At 47.2% G+C, this 18707-nt stretch overlaps 1 protein-coding gene across 1 annotated transcript; it reads left to right on the plus strand.

Annotated features, from left to right (window-relative positions):
- Positions 1-4287: 4287 nt before the first annotated feature.
- On the plus strand, positions 4288-18356 carry ING1 (inhibitor of growth family member 1). The gene is made up of 2 exons (XM_077813490.1): positions 4288-5320; positions 16744-18356. Exons 1-2 carry the CDS (start codon positions 5179-5181, stop codon positions 17445-17447), a joined length of 846 nt encoding a protein of 281 aa, XP_077669616.1. The 5' UTR covers positions 4288-5178; the 3' UTR covers positions 17448-18356.
- The last annotated feature ends 351 nt before the right edge of the window (positions 18357-18707 follow it).

Here is an 18707-nt window from a genome sequence, read left to right on the forward strand (position 1 = left end):
TGATCATAGAATCATAGGACTGTAAGGGACCTCGAAAGCTCATCTAGTCCAGTCCCCAGCACTCATTCGCTGTCCGTTGATTTCTTAGTGAACCTCAGGTTTTTGGGTGTTGATGCATAAAACTTTAAAGGGTTTGGGTTGTGACTACCTGAAAGACCTTCTCTCTCCCCTTTTGTCATACTGTGAAGCTTGGGATCAACCAAGGCACTTGAGTTTACAATCCCCTGGTTCAAACAAGGGGTAGGTTAGGATGTCTTGTCAGTGAAAGATCCTCAGTTCTGGAACTTCCTCCCTCTTGGCACCACACAGCCCAGATTTATTGACCTTCAGGAAACACTGAAAAGCTTATCTACCAGGCTTTTCCCCAAAAGCATTGAATAGGGCTGGAGGGGAGAGGAGGAGAGTTCATTTTTTGGTGAGTTAGGAGGGCCTTTTACAGCCATTTGAGTTTATAATTTGCATGTATAATTATTGTTCTGTGCCTAGAGCATTATGTGGGTGCTTTACTACACAGAATAAATACACACATTTTATGCCTCTCTTAGCTGTTCAAGGTTTACATCATAAGTAAGATAACTAACAGACAAAAAGGGGAAACTGAGAAAACAGATAGGGTAAAGCATAAAACAGAAAAGAAAGCAGAGATTGGATAGTAGTTATTTAGTGCTCAGATATCATTGTGATGAGCATAAATATCTAGATAGATTCAGATACCTTGGGTAGGGCCTGGCTCTTCCTCTGTGTTCTGTATAGTGATGACCACAGTGTTAATGCTTCACAAACAATAACAGTTTTGCCAACCCTATGCATTCAAAAATGATGAGTCAGGCCCCCAGAAATCATGAAACTGGCTTAAAATAATGAGATTATTAAACTAACAAATGGGGGGTTCTTTTTATTTGCCTCCTGGTTTTGGAGCATTTAGGGATCGTGTTTTCCAGCTTTTCTCTACAACCATGAGGCTAGAAACTTACTTTTTTTTTTTTTTTTAAATGAAAGCTGAGATTCTCACGTAATCGTATGACTTCTGGATCTGGGGCTTTAAAAGAGGAAATTTTCAGATAAGCACAGATACATTTTCCTAATATTGAGAGACTTATGATAAAATCACACATGTTGCCAATCCAGTTATATTAAGTGAAGGTCTTCATGAGTAAAGTCAGGTCTTCATGAGAAGACTGCTTAAAGCAGGAGAAGAGAAACATACATATGAACCTTGTAAGGAAGCTTTAATAAGAGGTCTATCCTGCAGTGCTTTCACCACAACACTGTTCTTCCTCCCACTCTTTTTGTGATCGTTCACCTAGCCACAGACATTGCAGCATCCCGGAAAATGAAGTTTTGCTATTTATACTCCCCATATTTTGTACTTATAGCATAAGCAATAAAACAAGCAGGAGAAACCTGCTCCCAATCCCCCCCACCCTCCCCCCGCCAGAGAGATTTCTCCAGACACAGACCAGGGTTATCCTCCGCTTCCTGCAGTTGAAGCTTCAGTGGTAGCAACAGCTAGGTCAGTGAAAGAAACGCAGGGAAGAAATGCATGAAGAGCTACTAGAGAAACTACAAGCAACCGAAGCATGATTGGGGAGGAGGGAGAAGAGGAAGGAAGAAAGGAAGGTTGGGAGGAGAGGGAGAGAAGATGGAGGGGGGGAGGAAGAGGAGGAGCTAGGCCTCTCCTGCTAATGATACTGTTGTCTTGACAACTAGGCTTACCAATAAGTATCCATTTTAAATAAAATATCCTCCACCCATTAAAGCACACAGAGGGAGGGGAGAAACCTGCTGATTTTTAATCACTTTATTTTAAAGGCTATTGTTAAAATAATAACACTTTCAGCTCCTTCGAAAGACACCTCCCCTCTGCCATCATGATCTAAGCTCCCACAGCACAGCAGCAAGGCAGATCAGAGAAATGCTGAGTCTCTGCCACCTCTGGAGAAATGAGCTTTCCAGCCAGAGCTTTTTCTACCCAAAATCTCCCTTACTGGAGAGCAGGGAGAGTGTGAGGGAAGGAAACACTATCAATGGGAAAGGAGGATTTTGCTGTGCGTATTGCAGTCTATTTCCCCAATGAGGTTTGGGGTGGTTTTGATGATGTGTGTGTGTGTGTGTGTGCGTGTGCGTGCTCATGTGTGTGTTACACTCTCTCTCCCCTCTCAAAGTATTGTGGATTGAGGGAGAATTTTGCTGCATATTTGTGTCCCTGTCTAGGGATAAGACAAGGATTTTGCTGTGTGTGTTTTAGTATCTCAGCCTCTGGAAATGTGTGTGTTCTGAAGGCTTTGGGGTGGGTTTGTTCCTTTCCCACCTACCTCCAGTATGGTGCAGAGAGTATTGCACACTGTGTATGTTTTACTATCACTCTCTGGAATGGAGATTTACTGCATGTTACAGTCTCTCATTCGCTCTGCTGGGGATATCTTCTATCGGGGAGGATTTTGCTGTGTGTTAGGCACTCTCCTTTTCGGAGAATGGGGCATTTTTAGTGGGGCGATGTGAGGAAGAGAAATTGCTGTGTACACTAGTTTCTTCCTCCTCGGGGATGGGGTACTACAGTTTTTCAGCCTCTGTGGACATGTAGAGGTATACAGCCTCTGTGAGACGTTCATTACTAGCACATGCAGCAGAATAGATGTGTACCAAACTTTAGAAAACAAAGACTCCCTCTCCTCTAGTTACAATCTAAATTAAAGGTGACCTACACTGGGGAACATAATTGGCTGTATCTTTTTTAAATTTCTTTATGCTGCATGAAGGCTTGAAGGGTTTGTTTTACATATTAATAGCTCAGGCATCACTTTTTTCATTTTCTGTGGGCTACTAGAGAATGTGCAGAGATAGGACATCTCAGCTGCCAACAAAGTGAAATCAAATTAGTTTAGAGATGTGATTAATTCTCCAGGCAGTTTAAAACTCTCCTGCTGCTTTGTTTATTTTTCCTTTTTGGTTGGCTTTTAACTCAAACTGCTGGATGAAAAGCTATTTTGTTAAAGATACAACAAGGAGGGGGGAGGCATAGCTCACTGGTTTGAGCATTGGCCTGCTAAACCCAGGGTTGTGAGTTCAATCCTTGAGGGGGCCATTTAGGGATCTGGGGCAAAAACTGGGGAATGGTCCTGCTTTGAGCAGGGGGTTGGACTAGATGACCTCCTGAGGTCCCTTCCAACCCTGATATTCTATGATTCTAAGCTGGCCCCTTCAGTTCCTGGCCAGAGGGGCCGCCAGTCCTCATCTCCGGTGAGACCACGAAGACATGTGGGAAAACCAGAGCCCCAGAAGGCTTACAGGGCTTCTTGAGCTGTCCAAGTAGAAAAGGGGGGGAGTAGGGGGGATGAATTTCATTGTTCTCATCAAATTACCTTTAAGAACACAGGACCCCACTTAGGCAGGAAGCTGACAGGGGACGGGGCTGCATAAAGGTCCCCCAGGCATCCCCCCTCCAATTCCACCCACCCTCACACGGGCAACACCCCAAAGGCACCGCCTAGCCTCCCCTCCCACTCCATAGGGTATGGCCCCCTTACACCCCTGAGGCACTTCCCTCCCCCTCACACGTGAGCCCCCGCAGACCCTCCCCAACACACACGCGCTGTCCCCTCCCTCCCCAGTAACCCCTTTGTTTCCTGCATGGGCATGTGCGGACTGCGTGCGAGGGATTTTTCTGCCCGCCCCGCAGTGCACACGTGTACGGCGCATGCCCGGGGACCCAGGGGCTGTTGGGAAATGTAGTTTAACTCTCCCCACCTCCATTTTCTCGTCGCCCCTCGTCAGAAGGCGCATGCGCGTTCCTCCCCCCTCCCTTGTCGCGGTGTCCCAAGCAGAATTGTCATTGCTTGTCCCGCCCCGATCCCCGTCTCTGACTGGCTCGCAGGGCGGCGGGGCGGGACACGACTGGCTGGCAGCAATGTCAGCAGCCGCCTGCGCTGGCTGGGTGACTCTTGAATTCATGCCGTTGCCTGGCGGTGGCTGTGCTAGTGGCCGGTGATCCGGGTACCGCGACTCAGACTGCGCCTGTGCCCGTTCAGCGGGACTCCGAGGGAGCCGTGCCTGGGAGCTGGGCGGTCCACTCTGGGGCTGAAGCAGCAGCCGCGTTGCACGATCTGCCCCCCGGTCCTGCGGCGATACCTCCCGCCCCGCGGGAGAGGCTGTGCGGGACAGCGCAGCCGTTTCCACCCGCTGCACAGCGTGGGTGCCAGTGACCCCCGTGTAAAAGCACCAGCCGCTGAGTTCATCACGTACAAACGCCCCGTGCATCGCCGCCATCTCAGCACCGTGCACAACTTCCCCCGTAGCGTCAGCGCTCTTGCACGTAGCCACACGACTTTCCAGCGGCCCCCGAGCACCATGCCCTGGCTCCCGGTGCGCTCCCGGCATCACACACGCGCCTTTGCCTCTGGAACCCATTTGTTCCCTCGGTACCTTACCGGCAGCCGCAGCGCAAGCTCCCCCCTCCCCGCTTGGCTCTGCCGTTGGCAGCAGCCCCACCTCCTGCTCTTAAACGTGAGTAAGGAGAGGAGGTGCAGAGAGAATGAATATGCACATAAGCCTTCGTGCTGCTGCTGCTGTTGCGGGAGGGGGGAAGGGTCAGTGTGTGGAGGGGAGGGGTGCGCATGCGTGCTGCTTGGCGGGGCTGAATGTTTCCCAAGTGTTTGAAACTGGTATTTGGGTTTTCCACGTTGGATCAAGTGCGGCGTATAGCGAGAGGGGAGGCTGCATTAATATAACCGGGGACGGGAGCAGCGGCGGCGAGAAGAGCGTGGAAGGAAGGAGAGAGGCTAGGAGCGGCGCACGGAGGAGCTGCTGCTTCTGTCAGACACTTTGCACAACAGATTTTGTTTCCAGATTGTTTCGGAGGATCTGGTTTGAGTCCCCCTCCCTGCCTCCCCCTTCGCACACACAAATCCCTCTGATTGTTCCTACCACCTCCTTCGTGAGTTACCCACAACGACAGCCATTCAATCAGCTGCTGCTGGCGGTGGGGACTAGCGGAGGGTGCGTGTCTCTCTCTCTCTCGGCGTTCACAAGAGAGGAGTCAGATGTAGCTTCTCTCGGTTTTGGGGAGCTCCAGAGAGAGGTGGACAGGGAGCGAGCCGGGCAGATTGGGGCTGTCGTCTTTGGAGCGAGCAGCCCTCCGTCTCGCAGAGAAGGGGGGAGGAAGACTGTTTGTCTTGCCGGATGAAAATGTTGAGTCCTGCAAACGGAGAGCAGCTTCACCTCGTGAACTATGTGGAGGATTATCTGGACTCCATCGAGTCTCTGCCCTTCGATCTGCAGAGAAATGTCTCCCTGATGAGGGAAATTGACGCCAAATATCAAGGTAAGTGCTTTCTTGTGTGTGTGTGGTGCTGGGTTAGGTGGTGTCTTTTCTTTCCTTGGTAGCTGAGTCCTGGCACCCCTTGCCCGCTCCCCGCACCCTGCAGGGATGGTAGTTTTTTATTTCTGGGAGGAGGGAGAAAGCAGGAAAAAAGAGCCTAGAAGAGGAGAGAGGGGCTGATCTGCAGCGTTAGCTCTTGTCATGGGGCGGAACAAAAGGTCTCCGGCTTCTCTTATTAAGCAAGGACTCTGCTTTTCAGTGTAAAATACTGGACAAGAAGACGGGGGGCAGGGAAGCGGGGTATGGGGGGGCTATTTCTGGGTGTGTAGTTGTGGGGGGAGGTTTTGTAGGTACCGGGAAAGTGCTGGGTGGACAGAGGGAGAGATTACAGCACAACAACATTTAGGAATGTACAGTATTCATTATGGCTGTAGTAAGGGAGAGAGGCTGCTAGGGAAGAAGGGGGAGGAGGTTTAGATGCGAGTGGGGGGCAGGGTTTGCTTTCTTCAGGCTCTTTTTAATGGGGGTGCGTTTCACCCTGTAAAACAGCCCCGTGTAGGGGGGAAGGGAGTTATATAAAATAAACGCTGGATGGGTTATGGATGAGCTGAATGCTAAGTGTCCCCTCCCCGCAGCATGCTGGCTGCACTCACTCCGGGGCATGCCGTCTCCTTGCCCCGCGGGGAGAGGGGTTAGTTTGCGGAGCAGCTTTGTCACTTGCTGTGTGTGTAGAGGGGAAGGTCTGTTGGGCGCTGCGGGCAAAGGTGGCACAGGGTGCTGGAGGGGACCCCTCCTGCTATACGGGGCGGGGGGGGGGGCTGGTCTCTGCGGCACTCGCCGCTGATCTGCGGGCTCCCCTCCCCGCACGCGGGCTAGAGACTGGTGGAAAGCTCCCCATCGAAGGCACCGGCAGCAGGGGCTACAGGGCAGCGCTGCCCGGTGCGGGGGAGGAGGCGTAGGGCGGCGCGCTTTCCTGCACACCCACCACAGTGCAAACAGGAGCTGCGTCCGCGCTATGTCGGAGTCAGTCACCCCGCTCGCTGCGTCATTTATAGCCCTCCCTCATTAGCATATCGCGCTTCGCCCCGCCTCCGCCTCGCGCTATTGGCCGGGCTCTGCCCCCACGGCTCAGCCTCTGCCGCTCACTGCCCGGGCTCGCTGTTCCGCCTTCTAGCTCCGCCTCTTCGCGGCGTTTCCGAAGCCCCTTTTTTTTCTGGGGTTGATTTGAATATCTTGAGGTTCTCCCCGCCTCCCCGTTTCTGATTGGCGCCATGGGCTGCGCGAGATGGGCGCAACTTTGGCCTTCGGATTCTGATTGACACGTTTTTAGGTGGGGGACCTGTGCTGTCTCCGCCTTCTGGTTCTGATTGGAGCCTCGGGATTGGTGGGCGGGTCCTTCCATTCTGGTTGGTCGGTTGCCCTGGAGAAGTGAGCACCGGGTTTTCTGATTCCGATTGGCCTGCTGCGCCGAAAGGGACGGGTTCCTCGCACTTCTCTTTCTGATTGGCGTGCTGGACGGATAAAGGCGGGTTATCCCTGTACTCTTTGATTCTGATTGGTAGAGGGCAGACTCGGCTTCGCCTCCTTCCCTCTGTTTCGAAAAACGGGAAACTCTGTTGGGCCCATTTCCTGTTCAAAGAACAATAGCCTGACGTCACGTCCTGGTTGTGCGTGCTGCGTTGGCAAGTGGCCGGTTGCTAAGGAGGGGCGGAGCCTCCTGAAGGAGACTGATAGAGCGCCTTCCCGGTTGGCTGAGCGCCCGCCGGTGCCCCGCCCCCCGCCTATAATGGCGGCGGAGCGCAGCGGTGCGGTGTGGGGGGAGGAGCCGGGAACGGAGGCTGGGAATCAAGCGCCCCCCCGCGTGTGTCCTGTCTGACCGGCAGGGGGCGGCCTCCGAGCTGGGGCGGGGCGAGGCGCTGGGGCGGCGCGGGGCTGGCGGGACTCCGCTGCCCAGCGCCCTTCCCGGGAGGCGGCCCTAGGCGCTTCGGGGCGGAGCTCGCGCCGCGCGTGGCGGGTCCCCGGGACTCGGGTCCTTGCTGCGGGGGACGAGTCCCGCTGCCTTCGCCTGGGCCGGGCGCTCCTGCAGCGGGGCTTGGCTCCAACTGGGCGGAGCAGAGCCGCCCGCCCGCGGCTGGCCCGAGCCCCCAAACCTTCTGCCGTCTCCAGCCTGGACGGGGGAGAGAAGCGATCCTGGCCCTCGCCTGGGCAGCCCCCCTCCAGGCGTGCAACAGCCAACGCCCAGCCCGGTTCCTAGCCCGGAAACCGGCTCCTTGCAAATCTGACCCCACGCCGGTGTCGAGGGAGCTCTTTCCTCTCCACAGAGAGATGCCATTTACACCCGGGCCCTGGGGTAGCCTGGCTGGCAAGTCCGGACCACAACCTGTGAATTTCTTCTGCTCTGTAACCTTCAAAATGCCCCTACCCTACCCTTCATGTATTTTTTTTTTTTAAAAAAAGCAAATTAGCTCGCTATTAGCCTTCCTTCAAACAACAATCTCTTCAGATTTTGAAAGGGAGAAGGGGATCCGAGAAATATAAATTACCATTGGGCTTATACATATAGTTTATAGCAAGATTTTGGCAGTTATTTTAGATGTGGGATTGTTCCTTAAATAAATTGAATTTTGCATAGCGTTTTGCTGATTTATAGTGTGTGGTAGTATATCAGAAGCTTTGAAATACACACTTCATTAAACAGTAATCCTCATGAATCACACAAATAGTGGTCTCTCCTGACATACCTTTAAAAAATAATAAAGAGTAGAGCATTGTGGTAAGATGCCAGTACTCAGATTTCATTGTACAAAAATATAAAACTTACTGATGTATGGCAAAGTGTCACAAAATGAGTTATAGTTGAGTAAATCAACAAAGTACAGATAGTGCAGTATCGTTTACCACAACTGTTCATTTACTAATTTGCTAAGTTAATAATTAGTAACTGCTCTCCTAATTATTGAGTTAGTGAGGTTCTACCATATACAATATACATTTTCCCCAAACTACCATTATGTAAGCGGCTGAATAGTCCCGCTCTTGTGGGGAACTTTGCTGGCTTCTGCCCTACCCCGGTGAAGTGGGCTAGCGAAAGGATCTGAGTCCTCGCTCCCACTTCCTTTACTCAGTGGCCTCCCTGCCCTTTAGGGCTCCTCTTCCACTCTCCTGTCTGGCAGGGTCCTTATAAACCCAACAAGGCTGAGCCCAGGATTCTTGGGGGGCTCAACCCCCAACCCTGCTGTGGTCATCTATGACAGGGGCTAGGGTGTCCCCACTCCGAGATACTCTCTCTGCACTGGGCACTTCTCTGAGCCACTGACCATTACATATAAGTTAAAGCAAATGCAAGTTATTTAATCAACAATTAATTTTAAAAAGAATAAGGGGAAATGGGAAAGGTGAAAGGAAACACATCACCCCGCTCTGTGGCAGGGAACATCACAAACAGCGTCTCTGGAATATCCGGGCAGTTCACAGTCTGTTCCTTGTAAGTCCCAGGCCTCCTTCTCAGGCCCTGGCTGTGCTGCAGGGATGCTGTGGGTTGGACACTTGCTCTGGTGGTGGCCACACGCTCTCAGGCTCTAAGTGGTAGGACCCTTCTTCCCAGTGTTGCCCCCGCCCTGTCGGGGTTACGATCCAAGCCTGGCCTGCAGAGCCTCTTGGCTGAGGCATCTCCCTGTGCTGGGCCTGCTGCCCAGGGTCCCCCTTGTTCTCCCCAGCTGCTCACCACACCCAGCTCCAGACTGCTCCAGCCCCAGCTCCACCACTCTGTCTCTGCTGCTCTGCCTCCAGCTCCCTGGGCTGCTTCTCTGGCCCCTCTGGCTCTGGTTGCTGCAGCTCTGCTCCCAGGACAGGTCTGCTCTGCAGGCTGCTTCTGTGACTCTCCTCCCAGCACTGACCTGCTTTCTGGGCTGCTTTTCTGGCCCCTCTGGCTCTGGTTGTTGCAGCTCTGCTCCCAGGGCAAGTCTGCTCTCTCTGGGCTGTGCCTTTAGCCTTGGGGCTGCAGCTCTGCTCTCAAGACAGGTTCTGCTCTCTCGGGGCTGCTTTTCTGGTCCCTCTGGATCTGACCCAGCTCTGCTCCCCAGCTTAGCTTGGGCCCCTGCTTTCTCCTTAGCTCAGCCCCACTCTGTCTGACCCAGGCAATTCCAGCTCACACGGAGGACGGGACCTCCCTTGCCTCCTGACTCCCTGATTAGCCTGCCCGCCCTGTCATTCAGGCTGACCTGGAGCATTGGCCTCTCTCCATTGTGCCTGGGGACTATCAGTCTCAGGGTCCTGATTCCCCATTGACCCTTCCCCCTTTTTAGTACTGGGAGCTAGCTAACCAAAACACCCGCGCTGAATGTTAGCAACGGGGCAACAGTCCCCTTACATCTAACAAAGCTGTGTTTTTTTTTAAAAAACAATACCCATGTTTCCATCTGGGTTTGTGAAAAGTCACCTTTTTGAAGGTGGAATTTTGAAAAGTGCTTAGCATTGGGCACACTCTGCTCCCCTTCAAGTCAATGGGAGTTTCAGTATGCCATTTAGACATACTGTGGGCATGGTTGAGAAAGTGATGTTGGCAGCTGCTGGCACCTTGTCTATTGATGGAGCTGTACCAATGGTGGGAAATGATTATGCTAGCCTCAACCTGAGAGCATGCACACCAGACCACTGGCAATATAAAAGGATAGGCAGATATAGGGTACAGCAACTATCTGTTTCCACCGGAGTAATCAAGTGTCCCCTGTTACTTGGCCTCTAGATCTTTGTTAGAAGAGAAGGGTGGGGGCCCTGACTCAAAGCCATTCAAGTGACTGTTGAAATAGAGCCTCTTGTTCATTTATGTTTTCTGAAAAAAATTAAAATGACACAAGTCAAGGTTTATACCCTTGCAGGCATCAAACCAGCAGTCTGCTTTGCTTAATGCAGACAGAAATAATCTTTGCAGCACAGGATCTGGCTGTTATTCCAGATCAACACTGAATATTCCAAATTAGTTACCTTTATGGGGGCCTGAGCTTGCTGCCATCAATCAGTGGGAACAGTGAGGTAAATATTTCAAACTTGGAAAATAAATCTGTGACTCTTATTCAAATATGGATCACAGGGGAGCTGGGAAAATATTAGAACAAGGTAGACAAATTTATCTCTACAGCTATACTTTAAACCTGGGATTTTATTGGCTTAGAGACTTTCAGTGCAGAGCAGTGGATAATGTTGAAATAAATGTCGCAAAGAGAATTTTTGTGTGTTGTGAGAACCTGTTTAGCTCAGCTAGTGCAGTACTTAAGATTGTCTGATGGGTATTGCCTATGTTTTCATTCTTATAGCTGAGGGTGGGCTTTCTGATGCTACACAGCAAAAAAAAACAATAGTTTGTGTCCTCTGCAGCCTACGGAGTTACAAGGTGCACAGAATTCCCAGCATGTGATTTTTGCATTTGTAACTTCCACAACGTGCTTTAAACATACAGGTGACAGAGTAAAACCAGGGACCCACAGGTAGTTGACTATCTTGGGTGACACTGAAACAGCTAGGCTTTTGCATAGGGCCTATACAGTATTTACCTGAGAGTGGATTAGTATTAGCCATTCTGGAGAGGACAGGCAAGCCATGCTGCTGAGTCTGCTTCTCTAAGGAATATTACAAATTAGAGCCTGGCACAACTTTCAGCTGAAATAGCTGCTAAGAAACTTATTTTCTTATCTAGTGTCACACTTAAGTACCACAGTCTCCCAACTCCATCCATCAGAACACCCACTTGTTGCTGAGCAACCCTTTTTATTTGGGCACAGTTGTAAACAGCAGCCAACTGTATCACTCAGTATCTTGTGTTGTGCTGAGCAACTTTGATTAGCACCTCACAGGAAGTGCTCTGCAGCTAGGAAGATCAAGATTATTATGACTAAATGAAATATGCCTTACCAATATATTAAATAGTAGAGCAATGCTAGCAGTGTGATAATGGTATATTTTTCATGTGCATATAGCATATTTAAAATGAAGCTTTAGTAATAGGAATGGAGAACCGAATTAAGCTATTTTGCCACTAAAAAAATTAGTAGCCTGTAGAGAAACATTCTTTGGATATCCACAAAGAAAAGTGTTTCTCCTAGAAAGATTATCTGTATCTCAAATTTAAGTGGGCTAATCTATTAATGACAGTGGCTAAGTGCCACAAAATTGGAATATAGACTTCCGAATTTAAGTCATTGGGAATAATGATGATAAATGTTTAATCTCCCACCATACTTAATCTCTGAGAGTTTGTCTTGATTAGGATAAAAGGTTTTGTTTTTTTAAGAAGGTTAGCTAGCTCATTCACACCAATTCTACCTGCTGTAGTATAACTAGCTGTATCTAAACTAGAGTCCTAAAATGTATTAGTTAACATGTTATCAAAAAACAAACACCTTTTTATCCTAATCATGACAAAGCCTAAATAGCAACAGCTTTGTTGGTATTAGTTGTGTAACAAGATCTATTAGCATGTTTTCTTGTCCAAAAGAAAGTCTTATTAGGGAGATAAATGTCCACATTTGTAAAATTCAAAGTCAGACCTTTGCTATTTCATTTAAATGTAGATGTGATTGTAATATTTATTAGGTTAACTGAGTTACTTGTCTGTTTTTTCTGCCAAGTCTTACATTTTTCTAAAACCTTCATTCTTGGTTAGTAAGCTAAACTGTTCTTCTCAGCAGCCTTTGTGTTCATTTCAAGGTGAATGGAAAGAGAAACAGAACATGATGCAGTTTAAAAAAAAAAGAGAGAAAAGAATCCTCATTGTAGATAATATCTGATGAGGAACGAGTATATTTATGATGGTGAAAGGGAAAGGAATCTAACATGTCTGACTGATATTGAATGGAGTTTGATGAAATGAGCACAAATCAAACACATCCATCTATTTTTCACAGTTATGAACTCTAGAATCACACATTTGACCCTTTAAAACTTCTTTCTCTCCAAAACAATGTTTGCCTGTTGAAAAAAATCCTTATAGTAAGTAGGACAATAATACCACTTCAAGACTATCTCCATTTGGTTTATACTTTTACTATTTTAAATCCGAGATCATAACTGCTCCAACTGTTGCCAAATATATTTGAATGTCCTAAATACTTATTTTCTCTGGTTAAATACATATTGAAAATAGATGCATGTATTTACTCAGATTGCAACCATTTCAGAATATGTTGGTGCGGGAGGGACATGGCCACATGCAGGCATGTATCCAAGCCTCCCGCACATCTTAAAAGGAGGTAAAATACCTAAAATATAGCTATAGTTTGTATATTGCAGTCCTGATCCAGCAATCCTTAGACTTTGGCTCTCACCTGCCAAAGACTTGGAGGAATAGAAGGGTAGCTTAAGGCCTTGTCTACACTACAGTTTTGTCAACGAAAGTCAGGTTTCGTTGACAAGACAATGGAGATGTACACACTACAGTGCTCCTTCTGCCAACAAAATTCTCCTACTTTGCTGCCAAAATAAAACCACCTCAACAAGAGACATAGAGCTTTTTGCAGCAAAGTTACATTGACAAAGTGGCAGTGTAGACACTGCACTTGGTCATGTTGCTGTAAATGGCCTCCAGGAGGTGTCCCACAATATCCATCCTGACCGCTCTCGTCAGCAGTTTGTACTCGACTGCCTTGCACCCAGGCATCCCTCCCCCTTTAAAGGCCTGAAAATTTTTGAAATTCCACTTCCTGTTTGCTCAGTGTGGACAGCTCACAACAATCTTTTCAGCTGACCATGGCAGCTCCATGCAACAAACACTGTCCCGCTTGGAGCACATCTGAGTTATTAGATCTGCTGGCATTGTGGGGAGAGGAGGCTATGCAGTCCCAGCTCTGCTCCAGCTGTAGGAACTGTGATACTTACGATCAGATTTCTTCTAGCATGTTGGATAAGGGCTACAAATGGGACATGCATCAGTGTGCGCGAAGATAAAGGAGTGAGGCAGGCGTACCAGAAGGCAAGGGAGGCAAACAGTCCCTCTGGTGCTGCGCTGAAGACCTGCTGTTTCTATAAGGAGCTGGACACCATCCTCTGCAGCAACCCCACCTCCAATGCCAAGAGCCCCATGGATACTTTGGTGGGGCAGCGGACACAGCCCCGAGGACAAAGTAGAGCACATTTTAGGGTCATCCAGTGGTGTGGTGAGTCAGGAACTCTTTTCCACTCCAGAGGGGTCCAGCCAGTCCCAGCAGTCCATCTCTGGTGTATATGATGCGGCAGAGGAGAACTCTGGTAAGTGATCTTTTTGAGCTGAAGTTATATGAAGTAGAGCTGTCCTTTGCTTTGTATATATTGTAGAAGTGGGTAAAGGGATAGAAATGTACAAGACTAGCTGTGTTAGCAAGTGCTTTACATTCCTCTGTGCAGCAAAGCAGTGCGGTGAAACAGCGTGTTAATGTACACCGAGATTTCACGGGAATTCTCCAGAGAGATCTCCTAGAAAACTTTCCTGGAGGTACTCGCCAATCCTCTGCTGAAGGTTCGTTGGCAGAGCTGCTTTGTTCCTTCCCCCATTGTAGGAAACTTTCCCGCGCCAATCAGCAATCACTTGTGCAGGAACCAAAGCAGCACACAGGCGAGTGGCATAGACACCCGGTCTGAAGCTGCACGCATGCAAGAGATGCACCCTTACATCCTGGCTTACCTTCAAGAGTGAGATAGCATCTTCATTGACCCCTGCCTATGGAAAATGGTGGCAGAATTTACAATATTGTCCCTAGTCACCTGCAGTGATCCTCTTTAAAAAAAACACTGAGACCCTTTGCCCCATCTTGAGTGCACCCTCCCCTCCCCTAGGCCGACCTCACCATATTTAGAGTGCTCACTGAGCTGTCTGCTTGCCAAAAGACCGTGAGAAACTGATTCGTATTTTTTAAAGGTGCATTTTACTATAATGAGTCGATGCAGTGTGTGCACTAACATTCATGCTTCTGTTTATTGTTTCTTGTGTTTCTACAGCTGTGGCCTTCAGTGGAACCCCCTACATACTGGTGGAGTGCCTCCGCCAGCTAAGGCAAGGAGGACATGTTCCGAGAATTGCTCCAGTCCTCAGAGGCCGAAAAACAAGAACGCAGGTTGTGGAGAGAGACTTTAAAAAAAAAATTATAAAATAGGCAGGACAGAAAGGAGAGCTAGGAGTGAATTTTAGTAGGCTAGGAGCAGATGAAAAAAGTGTTGGAGGAGCAAACAGAGATGTTGAAGTCTCTAATCACACCGCAGGCAGAATTCATGTGTTCGACCCCCCTGCAGATGATACAGAACTGCCTTCCATGCACTCCCCAAACTCCTCCCACACATTCCGTGCAACTTCCCAGCCCATCTTGGTACCTGGTCACTCCACCTCTTTGGACAGCTTCCAGAATGATAGCTGGACTTACACTCAGCTATGAAAGCCTACACTGCCCTTCATTGTTATCTCCCTTCACACCAAGTCTTTTGTGTGTGTTGTTAATTGGTATTTAATAAAAACAAACTCTTTGAATGATAACCTGTCTTTATTTGTCTCCAAAACACAGTGGTTTATGCTGGAATTAATACACAGTGTCAATTTCATCATTTGCTCACTACACATCCCGGTCAGGAATCATCAACATTTTCATACAACGCAGCAAGTTAATAAAGCATGGCAGAGTGCTGTATAGAATGACACATTACTGGAGCTCATTGTCAAAGTGTTGCCTCAAAGCCTCCCTGATTCAAATTGCTCTCCCCCTGGTGCACTTCAGCCCTAGTATCTGGCTGCTCAAAATCAGCCACCAGGTGATCCGCCTCCACGCAACCCCGTGGGAAACGTCTCACCTTTAGCTTCACAAATATTATGGAGCACCCAGCAGGCTGCTATGACCATGGGAATATTTTCCTCATTTAGGTCTAACTTGTCATAAAGGCATCGCCAGCCTGCTTTTAAACTGCCAAACGTATATTCTACAGTCATTCTGCACCTGCTCAGCCTATTGTTGAAGCGCTCCTTGCTGCTGTCCAGGTTTCCCATGTAAGGCTTCATGATCCGTGACAGTAAGGGATAGGTCGGGTTTCCCAGGATCACTATGGGCATTTCAATATCCCCCATTGGAATCTTTTAGTCTGGAAAGAAAGTCCCTGCTTGCAGCTTTCTGTACAGACCAGTGTTCCTGAAGATGCATGTGTCATGCACCTTTTCGGACCATCCCACATTGATATCAGTGAAATGCCCATGGTGATCCCCAGTGCCTGCAACACCATCGAGAAATACCCCTTTCTATTGATGTACTCTATTGCAAGGTGGTCTGGTGCCAAAATTGGGATATGTCTGCCATCTATTGCTCTGTCTTACTTAGGAAATCCCATTGCCGCAGAGCCATCCACTGTTTCACACACATTGCCAAGAGTCACAGTCCTTTGTAGCAGGATGTGATTAATGGCCCTGCACACTTGCGTTACCACAGCCCCAATGGTTGACTTCCCAACTCCAAACTGATTCACAACCAACCGGTAACAGTCTGGAGTTGCCAGCTTCCACACAGCAATCGCCACGCGCTTCTCCACTCAGAGGGCAGCTCTCATTTTGGTGTCCTTGTGCCGCACTGCTGGGGCTATCTCCGCACACAGTTCCAGGAAGGTGCGCTCTGCATCCAAAAGTTTTGCAGCCACTGCTCATCATCCCAGACTTGCATAACTATGCAATCTCAGCGCTTGTTTCCTGGGCCCAAAAGTGATGGTTCACCATGTGCAGCTGCTCCGTGAATGCCAAAAGCAATCTGGTGTTGTTTCTTTCCATGGTACACAGCAGGTCAGGCACCTCTGATTCCTGTTTAAATTGGGTGCTCATGGTATACTCAGTGACCAGCCATGATGTGCTCATAACAGTGACCACAACAATAGAGAGCAATGCAGGATCCATCCTTTCAGACAGAGATTGCGAGCGCACAATAAACAGGGGCCATTGAAAAATGCCACAAAACGCAGTTGAAAGCCCATGGAATGATGGTACAGAAAAAACTGCATCATGGGACATTGAGCCCTCACCCATGATGCACTTCAATCCACTTCAATTGTCTAAAAGGAAAAGTCTTGAAGATCTAGGCCACTTACCTGGCAATCTGTAACTTCCCTTCATTGTGACAAGCTGCTTCATAGACATCACATACTGCCGCACCCACAAAACTCGCACAGGGTGTAACAGTCTAAAATGAAATTATTTTAATAATACATTTCTAAATTTAAACTAGGTGGCATTAGCATTTTGTTCCAGAGAGACCAACTATTCAGCTGTAGATGTGAGCCGCCACTTGTCAGATTTCAACTTCGGTGTGGCTGCCTTTGATCAGCTTTGTACTTTACAAGAAAGTAGTGCTGCTTTTGGGAGGCAATAGTATGGGGAGGTTTTGTTCAGCCATTCTGTATGTGCAGAATATTTATAGTTTTACTTTTTTCCTTTGCAGAGATCTTAAAGGAGCTGGATGATTATTATGAAAAGTTCAAACGAGAGACCGATGCAGTGCAAAAGAGAAGACTGTTGCATTGCATACAGAGAGCACTGATCCGGAGTCAGGAACTGGGAGATGAAAAGATCCAAATTGTCAGTCAGATGGTGGAGCTTGTTGAGAATAGAACCAGGCAAGTGGACAGTCATGTGGAACTATTTGAGACCTGTCAAGAGACTAATGAGACCACTGGAAACAGTGGCAAAGCCAGCCAAGATAAGTCAAAGAATGAGACAATCACTCAGGCTGAAAAGCCCAACAATAAGAGGTCTAGGAGGCAAAGAAATAATGAAAATCGAGAAAATGCTTCTAATAATCATGATCATGATGACATCACCTCAGGAATGCCAAAGGAGAAGAAAGCAAAAACATCCAAGAAAAAGAAGAGGTCTAAGGCTAAAGCAGAGAGGGAGGCTTCCCCTGCGGATCTTCCTATTGATCCCAATGAGCCAACATACTGCTTGTGTAATCAAGTCTCCTATGGAGAAATGATAGGATGTGATAATGATGAGTGCCCAATTGAGTGGTTTCATTTTTCATGTGTGGGACTCAATCATAAACCAAAGGGCAAATGGTACTGCCCTAAATGTAGAGGAGAAAATGAGAAAACTATGGACAAGGCACTGGAGAAATCTAAAAAAGAAAGGGCCTACAACAGGTAGTTTGTAGACTCTTGATTGTGAAGAAAGATAAAAAACCAACCAACCAACCAGTGTATTTATTGTCAGTGTCACCTTTGTTGAGGTGCAAGGATTGTAAAATGTATATTTTTAAAGGAGGTTAGAAACTAAACCATTCCTGTTATAGGGACGGCAATAAGAGCAATTTTGTTTTTCCATTTGATACAGCTGTAAAAAGAAAGTGGTCTGGCGACCAACATTAATAAACATGTAATAAGAGTTTAAATTTAGTGTTCAGATAGATCTAAAGACAATATAATATTTCTTTTTTGTGCTGGTAGCACTATACCCATTAACATTTAGATAACAAATATTGCTTAATGTAATTTCATTTTTCTTTATAGAGGAATGTTATTTACCTTTCCAGCAAACTGTCTAATATTTAGCCATCCAGTTGTATTTGAATAAAATGACAGTACATTACAAATTTAATTTCTTTCAGTGATGACCAATGCAAGATCAAACAAGAAGGTAAAATATGACTTCTGCTACAGAGTGTGTCAGTATAACAGTTCAATAACGAATGTTTAAATAGCGTTAGAAGATTATTTTTTAAAAAAGTAAATGGTTAAATTTTACATGACAAATATTTTATATACTGGCCGAGTACCACAAGGGCCATTTTAAAATGATTGAGTACATTTTATATTTAACCAGGAAGTGGTTTAGTAATGAAACTTAACATAAATCAAGCTTTATACTGTCACAGATAATAGTGTAGCAATCTTTAATTTGTATAAGGTGTATAAATGTAAATTTTTAAGTGGAGTTGCACTTACTGTATTATAATCGGAAATGCAGCCAAATGCCATTGTGTATCCAATGTGCATTTCCTTCTGTATGTATGAAAATTGTACAGCTGTGATATTAAGAAATAAATGAAAAAACTTAGTTTGCTCCTCTGGTGATTACATTTTAATATTGATTCATACCATTTAAAAATTAATTTCTAACTTCAGTAGCACCATCAACCTGCTGCCTGGAAGCCTAAAGTAGAATCTGTTGTAATGGTAGTCAAATTATGCTTCCAATAATGAATCTTCAGAGAGCGTATGATTAGCAAGAGAATAAGAGTCTCAAAATAGCATTTAACGTTCCATCCAACTCTACACTGTAGTTCTTACAGTTACTCTAAGACCTGGCCATATATCTTAAATAATAATAATAATTAAAAAAAATCAATGGAATGGAAGTGGCCACATTTACATTCATGCAGATATAAATTAGTTCACATTTGTTATC

This window comes from Eretmochelys imbricata, chromosome 1 (genome assembly GCF_965152235.1).
Source record: "Eretmochelys imbricata isolate rEreImb1 chromosome 1, rEreImb1.hap1, whole genome shotgun sequence".
Lineage (NCBI taxonomy): Eukaryota > Metazoa > Chordata > Testudines > Cheloniidae > Eretmochelys > Eretmochelys imbricata.